A 9,853-nucleotide genomic window follows, 5' to 3' on the forward strand; every position below is an offset into this window, starting at 1 on the left:
AAACTCTGTAATGTCTGCAGGATACTTTTGAAAAAATAGTTTCTGGGGTCATAAAAATGAATATGAATTTCCAAAAGAGCATACAATATGTCTAAATCTCCAAAAGAGTATCCTATATGAATTTATCAAATTATGATATACGGTTATACTTTAGAGATTGAAATAGCAAAAGCAGTTTCACTTTCTTTAATTTGGTGTTTATCAAATACATTTGTACTTTTTTTGGCACTAAACCAGTTTTGAATACAGATCAGAAAATGTTGCCACTCATCTATTATGATATAAGAAACAGTTGAAATATACAGACAAATAAAAATACAGGGTATTATAGAGTTTCCTGTCTCCATTCTTAACTTCTGCCTTCTGCCTGAACACCTTCCGCTATAAGGTGTGGATGACTGGGCAAGCTGGGATACCACATAAGGACAGGAGGTAGAGGAAGAGTGGGACAGTAGATAAATACTTGTGTCGGGGAGTACAGGGATGGGTGAGGTAGCAAATGGAGATAAGTTACTGCAAGGATAAGCGGTGAACTAACTTACAACTACATTAAAAACAAAGAGATATATTCCTCACTGTTAAAGAAAGGGGAAAAAATGAAAATGAAGCCTGAGGTGTCATTTTAGAATGCAGTTATAGAGCTAAACTTGTAGTTTTCAATAGAGAGATATACAGCATGTTAGTTTCCTTGGGCTGCCATGACAAATTAGCAAAAATGGAGCTCCTTACAACAGGAGTTTATTCTCTCGGAAGTCTGGAGTCCAAAATCAAGATGTTGTCAGATCCAACACCAGTTCCCCCCTTAAGGATCCTTCTAGGCCCTTTCCAGCTACGTGTGGCTTCTGGTTCTTCTTGGCTGTGGAGGCAAAACTCCAATCTCTGCCTCTGTCCTCAAACAACCTTCTTCCCTGTGTGAGTCTGTATCTTTCCATGGCCTTTTTAGATGGACACCAATCATTGGACTTAGGGCCCAGTCAAATCCAGTATGACCTCAATTTAACTAATGGTATCTACAAAAACGCTGTTTCTAAATAAGGTCATACTCTAAGGTTCTGAAGGGACATGAAGTTTTGGGGAACGCTATCCAACCCAGTACAGGTAGATGTGTGTGTGTGTGTCATAATGCTCTTATAAACAAAATTATGTAGAGATATAATCAAAGATCAGTAGAGCATACTGGTTAAGCCCATGGGAGGTAGAACCAGATGTCTGGTTTTAAATTTCAGTTCAACCACTTAATATCTGACTTTATATTATGTAGTATTTTCCCTAATTTTCTGATTAAAAATAATGAAGAATAGAAAAACTAATATCGGTACTAACATAATAGTATTGTGTATATTAGAAGCATTTAACACAGCTTCTGGCATATAGTGTGTGTGTGTGCGTGTGTGTGTGCGTGCGTGTGTGTGTTTGTACATTCTCCCAAACATTCCTTAGTTCAGCCCTGTCCATTGAGAAGGCTTCAGAACACTGACATCCTAATAGCAATGAACACAACTAATGCCCATACTTTCATATGTAAATACAATTCTCCTTTAAATGGAACCAGATTTTTTTTGTGTGTAAATGGCTCATTCTAGGGCTGGGCCAGAAAAAGTACAAAATGAGCCTCAGTGTGTTGGGCCAAAAGGTGAGAATGTACCCAAAGAATAATGGAGGCATGTCAGTAGGACAGAAAACTCAGCACCAAGGCCACATCATGGCCAAGTGTCAGATAATCTGAGCATCAGGATAAATGACTCAACCTGTTATAACTCATTAAATAAAATGGAAATCTAAAAGTCAAAGCTAATGTAAATAAATATGCAAGCAAAGTAATGTGAAGAGAAAATTTTACTTGCAGAAGAATGCTAACCAATGACTGTAGATAGAATGATGGAATTAAGAAAATCACCACTCGGCAGCTCCCACAGTAATCATTAATTCAGCCAAGAAACTTCAATGGATGTTAAAATTTTGGGTTAATAGTTTCATGAGGAATAAGATACTTACATAGTCTCTAAGTACCTCTTCATAAAGTGTTAAGTGCAAAGAGAAAACAAACTATGATGGAGAGGCAGGGCAAACACTTCCTTCATAAAGTGATCAAAATTATTGTCACCAATTACGGAATAAATCAAAATCACGTACCACCTGATTCAAATTAGTAAGCCATTATCTGTGATAGTCTTGTCAAAAATGCATATTCTGTATCTAATCCTAAGGAAACATCAGAAAAATCTTAAAAAATTCTATACAATAATTGTACCATGGTCAGGTGTGAAAGTCATACGTGAAGAAGACTGCAGAGTCCTTCCAGATTGAAGGAGTCCTGTGTTAGTCTGGTTCTAGACATGATACTTTTACTAAAATGCATGTTATTGGGACAGCTGGGGTTTCATTGGATGAGGTCTGTGTATTTGATATCGATGGTGTGTCAAGATTAATTTCCTAATTTTGACAATTGTATTTTGTTGGCTTAGAAGAACATTCATACAGGAAGACTACTTAGGTGATGGGTCAAAATGTCAACAATTTACTCTCAAACGGTTCAGAAACAATACAATTGGACAACATTTGCATCTTTCCTCTAAGATTAAATTCATTCTAAATCAAAGATAACAAAACAGCCCAAGAGAAATAGGATGTGTTTTCTATGAGCATTCCTCCAGAAGAGGAAAACATAGCCATAGTTTACACAAGGAGAAAGACTGAAATTATTTAATAATTTTCACATGAAATTAAGGAGTCGTTGTTCAAGGAGACTTGCCCATCATATACTGACTTCTATAACCTCCTCAGTGAAACCGCCTTGGAAAAGACTGAGATTTGCCTTTTTCAGCTATAAATTTACTTAGTCATTTCTTGACCTTCTTCTGATATTTCAATTAATATTTTTTGGTAATGCATGCATTCCTCTTTTGCATTTGCTACCAAGAAACCCAGAGTCCATTCAACTTACTCTTGTTAGTCTTTACCTTTAATATATTTAGCAGTAATTATCACGTAGCTCTTCATTAATTTTATTGTTATTTTAATTTCTATGTGATGTATAATTCTGACATTTTTAAAGTCCTCATATTCCTGTATTGAAAAGTATATAATACCTCTCTCAAACTTCCTATCCAATTCTCCTCTCAGTACTTCAATTTAATTTGCAAAGTAGGCTGACCTCAAGAGTTCTTCCACCTTGGAAAAACATTAACTACTATAAATATTCTGCAGAATCATAATGCTCTTATAAACAGAATTATCTAGAGATATAATCAAAGATCAGTAGAGCATACTGGTTAAGCCCATGGGAGGTAGAACCAGATGTCTGGTTTTAAATTTCAGTTCAACCACTTAATATCTGACTTTATATTATGTAGTATTTTCCCTAATTTTCTGATTAAAAATAATGAAGAATAGAAAAACTAATATTGATACTAACGTAATAGTATTGTTGTGTATATTAGAAGCATTTAACACAGCTTCTGGCATATAGTAACTTCTCAATACTTATCGGTCATCAATAGAGGAGCCCTGGACCTCAGAGAAAACTAAGAATACCCCAAATGTCATGTTTTATATATCTGTGCACACAACAATGCAATAATGTCTACCAACTTAAACACTACTCTCTTTCTCATCCCTTTATTTCAACCTTCACTAATATGCTTTTGAGTAAAATAGGATTAATTCCAACATATGCATTTTGAAATATAAAGTTAGGTCTTGTCAAGCAATTTTTCTTCAACCAATGTATTCATATTACACAGGCAATTTATTAAATCATACTGGTAGAAGTAAGTCACAAACGAATGGTTGTGAAGAAACTAAAGGCCAAGTAGGTAGCACATTAAATATAATTATTGAATTCCTCCAAACATACTTGTGGGCAGGGATTATTGTATACATTATAGAGACACAGAAAGTCAGGCTTAGATGGGTTATGCCATTTACACAAGAAGTCAGATTTGGAGCCAAATAACCTGCAAATCTAAGTCAAAGTCAAATAAAAACTTCGTTTGACTCAAACTCAGGTTTAGAGAACAATCAGGATTACAATACACTTGACCCCAATACACAAAAACAATCAAAATATATATTTAAAATGTCTAGAACTTACTAAAGGTAGAGACATTTGCATTGAAAAACCAACTTCAGCAACGCTAGTTTGGGATCCACAGTTAAAATCAGACAAGCTCACATACCTCTATTTATGCAGTATTGCTACAAAAGTGAATTCTCATCAAGTCATGAAATTCACAGTAGAATAAAAAAGAACTGTGTCTCCAGCTTCCAAATAAGATATTTCTAAAATAATTTGGCTGCCATTTGGGCAAATATATATGTGTGTTTTGTCTTGACAGCCTGTCAACTGGAAGACAGTTCTCGAACATCACATTCATTTCAATTTAATATTGGTAAATTTCTCAATTAGAATTGTATTCTTCACTTTCTGCACAATGAAATCCCTCAGCATTTGCTGGCATTCCTCGGGGCATACAGGTGCACGTGCTGGCATTTCTGGCACAGCAAAGGAAGAAAAATGAAAGAAGGAAGGAGAGGAGGGAAGAGACAGGCTAAGGAAGAACAGTGGTAAGGGGGAGAAAAAAGAGATAGTAGCTGACCTTCTTTCAGATATTCACCTTCATGAGAAATGAAGGGAATAACTCACACTTCACAATAAAATAGTGCAGCCACCTCTGCTTCCTTTAGCCAGAGAGGTTGTAATCACACAGACACTAGACATCCAATGAATCAAATCGATATGTAAAGAAAGGTCCAAAGGTAAGGTGGGAAACAAGTTAATAAAAATAATTTTAAAGCCATAAACAACAACCAATTGTGGAACACTTATTTACTTTTTGGCATACCTTTACATTGCACTTTGTCATGCAAGTCCCACACAATGAAAGCAACATAAAAATTATTATCCTTGCTTTGTAGCTAAGGAAAATGGCAATAATTTAACCTCCCTAAACTTCATAGTCAACCTGATAATAAGGGACAGAACCAGGATTCAAACTCACACTGGAAACTTCAACACATCCCCTGTGGTTTTTGGAAGACATGTCACAGGCTAAAATATATATATATATTTAAAATATATATAAAATATCCTTATATATGTATCATATATCTTTATATATTATATATGTATCACATATCTTTATATATTATATATGTATCATATATATCTTTATATATTATATATGTATCATATACAACATACATAACTATGAATCTATATACAATACATATATGTTAGTGTGGATTATTTAAATGTCTATTAGCAAAAACATTTTAGATGGAGAAATATATACATGTATGTATGTGTTTACAAGTGCACATAGGCACTTCATTATGTAGCTAATTTTATATATATATTTATGTATTTATTTATTTTTTTGAGACAGAGTCTCACACTGTCACCCAGGCTGGAGTGCAGTGGTATAATCTCCGCTCACTGCAACCTCCGCCTGCCAGGTTCAAGCGAATCCCCTGTCTCAGCCTCCCGAGTAGCTAGGATTACAGGCACACGCCACCACATCCAGCTAATTTTTGCATTTTTAGTAGGGACAGGGTTTCACCATGCTGGCTGCTAGTAATATATTTTAAATCCTTTTCTTATCTGAAAATGGACTTGATGTTTGCAGATGTTTCTGCAGTTTTCTTTCTCAACATATTAATCAGACACATGACTTACACAGAAAAGAGAGCCTCTGACACACTTACAATCAATAGATACAGGCTTGGCATGAAGATGTAGAAATCATAACGAGGCAAAAATAACAGCTTCTCTATTCGACGTTTATTAACAATTAAGATAAAGTGTGCTGTATGTTTTGTGGGCAGCAATCATTCATTAAAACCATCTTACTCTAATCTACATGAAAGGATGAATTAGAAAGTCATCCGGCCTAAATGAAATGACCAAACAACATGAAAAAAAGAGAAAAATATATATAGTGTTTCTCAGTTCCTGTTTGTAAGTCAGAAGCCAAACGAAGTGAAAAGATGGAGGTATTTTTGCTTGTTTATGTGTTTTTTATGTGTGTGTGTGGGTGGTAATGGTAGAAAGATAACTTTCTGAGCGAAAAACACAGAAGCTTTCCTAGGAAAAGCGTCATTCCAGCCAGCCATAAAGAAACAATTTTGGGCCGGGCGCAGTGGTTCACAACTGTAATCCCAGCACTTTGGGAAGCTGAAGGGGGCAGATCACGAGGGCAGGAGTTCAAGACCAGCCTGACCAATATGGAATATGGTCATATTGAAACCATGTCTCTACTTAAAATACAAAAATTAGCCAGGCATGGTGACATGTTCCTGTAATCCCAGCTACTCAGGAGGCTGAGGCAGGAGAATTGTGTGAACCAGGGAGGCAGAGTTTGCAGTGAGCAGAGATCGTGCCATTGCACTCCAGCCTGAGAAACAGAATGAGACTCCGTCTCAAAAAAAAAAAAAAAAAGTAATTTTGATAAGAAGGAAAAAAAAAAATAGAGCTCCTTTCACAAGAGGTAGATAAAGTGGAGTCTTGGCAGAAGAAATATATGGGTAACAAATGAAGACCTGAAATCACTTGTGATTTGCTGCCAACCAAAGTCAGCAATATGATATGACCAAAGTCATATTGTAGGCAGGTAAAAAAAGAATCAAATGAAGCCAGACCATGAAAAGTCCCCCTGGGTAAGTAGCTGAACACCAATAAAATGGAAGGGATATTTTTTCCTCTGGGATAAATACATATATCAGCTAAGAAAGAACATGGTTGGAATCCAGCACACTATTTGGAAAATTCCTGAGATCATCAATAATCCAGTGAGGGTCATTAAGATGTGATTTTGGAGAGTGGTCGAAAGAAAGGAATGGGATGGGCCGGGCGCGGTGGCTCAAGATCGAGACCATCCTGGCTAACATGGTGAAACCCCGTCTCTACTAAAAAAAAAAAATACAAAAATCTAGCCGGGCGAGGTGGCGGGCACCTGTAGTCCCAGCTACTTGGGAGGCTGAGGCAGGAGAATGGCGTAAACCCGGGAGGCGGAGCTTGCAGTGAGCCGAGATCCGGCCACTGCGCTCCAGCCTGGGCGACAGAGCAAGACTCCGTCTCAACAAAAAAGAAAGAAAGGAATGGGATGATGCATCAAGATTACACAGCAGTCAGTAGTGGTTGGAATTAGGGATTAAATGGACAGGCTACTGGTGAAGCTTAATGAGTAAAAACAGATTCAACAATATCACTTGCATGTTTTACATGGGATTTTAGAGTGCATTGGAGTCACTGATAAAGTAAGAGAAGTCAGAAAACAGACAAAAGAAAATGTCACGAAAGGAATTAAGTTTGAATTTTTTTTTTTTCTACCCAAAAGTGACTGCAATGTCATTCTGGGATATTCTGTCCAGTCATTTTTTCTATGTATTTTTTAAAATTATACTTTAAGTTCTGGGATACATGTGCAGAATGTGCAGATTTGTTACATAGGTATACATGTGCCATGGTGGTTTGCTGCACCCATCAATCAATCATGTACATTAGGTATTTATCCCAGTGCTATCCCTCCCCTAGATCCCCACACCCTGACAGGCCCTGGTGTATGATATTCCCTTCCCTGTGTCCATGTGTTCTCATTGTTCAACTCCTACTTATCAATGAGAACATATGATGTTTGGGTTTCTGTTCCTGTGTTAGTTTGCTGAGGATGATGGTTTCCAGCTTTACCCCTGTACATAGTTTGATTTTTAATGCAAAATTTGAGTTGCCTTTGAAATATCCAGATGATAATGTTCATAAAGGAATTGACAATGTGGATTAACAGCTTAAGCAGACCAATGGGGCAAGGCATATGATTTTTACAGTCAGCCACGTTAAACAAACGGCTGAAGATACAGGGGTGACTGTGAAAGACAATGGAGGGAAGGAGAGAGAAAAGGAGATGGCAAGGAGATAAAGAAAAGAAGAAACAGGAGGAGGAGAAGATGAAGGAGGAGAACTAATGGAGAAGGGTGAGAAAGAGGAAGAGGGATAGCAAAAGGTAGTCTGGGGAAGAAAAAAGAACTCTGAGGAACAAAATAACCTTAAAGAGTACACGACAAAATAAGAGAAAGTCATTCAAACATAAAACACATCAAGTCAAGGAGAGCAACTAGGATATTCTCTTTCTCAGAAATGCATGAGAATAACTTACTTGCAAATTAAGTCATTTATTCTACAAAAGATTTTTTCTTTATTTGAAATTTAAATTCCAACTAATTTCCATCAGGAATGTTATAAAGACACACACACACAGGCGCGCGCGCGCACACACACACACACACACACACACACACACACGAGTATGTCACTGGATTGCTAAATTAAAATATCAGGACCACATTTGGGAGGTAAGGACATTCTGTACTATACCTGATAATGGTCACCCAATTTAGCCTCGGAAACCATAATCAATACTTGGCCTTTATTTGAGTCTAAAGTGAAGATGTTACTGAAGACACTATATGTCTGTATACTTCCTCTGGTGTTCATATCTTTATTTATTTTCAATTCGCTTGAGCAATTTGATTTTATAAAACTTGTGGACAGGGTTCTTGATCAGATTTCCTTTTTTATTTTTTCTTGCAGTTCTTTTAATCCTAAATTTGGGGGCTTTAAATAATGAATATACATGTCTGTATTCACCAAATTCTGACTTCCAATTTATCTCTACCTGTGTTTATTTGTTTCATCTTGTTCACCTGCTTCAAACCTATGTGACTTTACTACATAGTATGCATCCTTATAGGCTGTCTTAAATGCAATTTGAAACAAACTTGTATATGCATTACACATTTTTTAAAAAAGGCTTTTGTAATCTTATACTTTGAACTTTAGATTCTGCCTACTACTTTTGTCATACAAGGTAGAGCTCTAAAATCCTTCCTTTTATTATAGAATGTCTAGGTTGAGGGGTTTCTTATCATCAAGGCCAGGTTTATGGATAGATAAGCAGATCCAAAGAGGAAGAAACAAGAATAAAATCATGTTTGAAATACAGATTGCTCTGTAATATGTAATGGCTTCTTCAATGGCTCAGAAAAATTGAGAGTGGGTCAATGGTACTAGCAGTCACTCCTAAAAAATGTTGTTAAGACGGACACAAATACAGAGGCCCTTGGTAATCTTGACTGCCTAATCCACCCTAGACACAAACCACCAGAGCAACCTAGTATCTGGCTGACTACAGGCCTAGATGACTTTCTATTTCTCTGTGTGCTGCATCTGCATGTGAATATACACAAACAAATAATTAAACATCAAGCAAATATCAACAGGATTAGCTTGGCATGTTAGAACAAATCTTGATAAATCCGCCTCAGTAACAATACTCAAACTACAAGTCTATGAGAGGAATACAAATTCAGCCTATTGAAGTATTGTCATGTAAGGAAAGATATTTTAATAAACTTGCTCTTCCGTCGGTTCCTATTACTAAGGGACTAAAGCTACTGAGCTGTGGAACTGAGGCCAAAAAAGGGGAATTTGGAAATGCAAATTAGAGATAAGGCGGTAATAAATGTCTTTTATTCAGCAATACATGATCCTTGATGCCAGGAGCTATTTTAAAGATGACTTTTAATAGGTCTGTGAAATTGGAAGCATACATACCCAAAATGGACATTTCTGGTACAGTAGCGTGATAGGGTCCATTAAGAAACTCTGGTGCGTTGTCATTGATGTCTTGAACTTTAATAATAAATTCAGACGGAGGCTCCAGAGGTTTGCTTGTCTCCCAATCCACTGCTTGAGCTGTTAGGGTATACTCAGCCTTTTCCTCCCGGTCAAGTCTTTTTATAGCATGGATATCTCCAGTTACATCATTTATTTGAAAGATGGTCCCAGCTCCATCAC

General features: G+C 36.6%; 1 protein-coding gene across 1 annotated transcript in view; it reads right to left on the minus strand.

Moving 5' to 3' along the window:
- Positions 1-9,853, minus strand: part of CDH8 (cadherin 8) — a 382,964-nt gene that overhangs the window by 241,418 nt on the left and 131,693 nt on the right. Inside the window, exon 6 of the mRNA XM_023209860.1 lies at positions 9,611-9,853. Coding sequence (XP_023065628.1) covers positions 9,611-9,853 — 243 coding nt within the window. The remainder of the gene's footprint in view (positions 1-9,610) is intronic.

This window comes from Piliocolobus tephrosceles, chromosome 17 (assembly GCF_002776525.5).
Source record: "Piliocolobus tephrosceles isolate RC106 chromosome 17, ASM277652v3, whole genome shotgun sequence".
In the NCBI taxonomy this organism is placed as follows: domain Eukaryota; kingdom Metazoa; phylum Chordata; class Mammalia; order Primates; family Cercopithecidae; genus Piliocolobus; species Piliocolobus tephrosceles.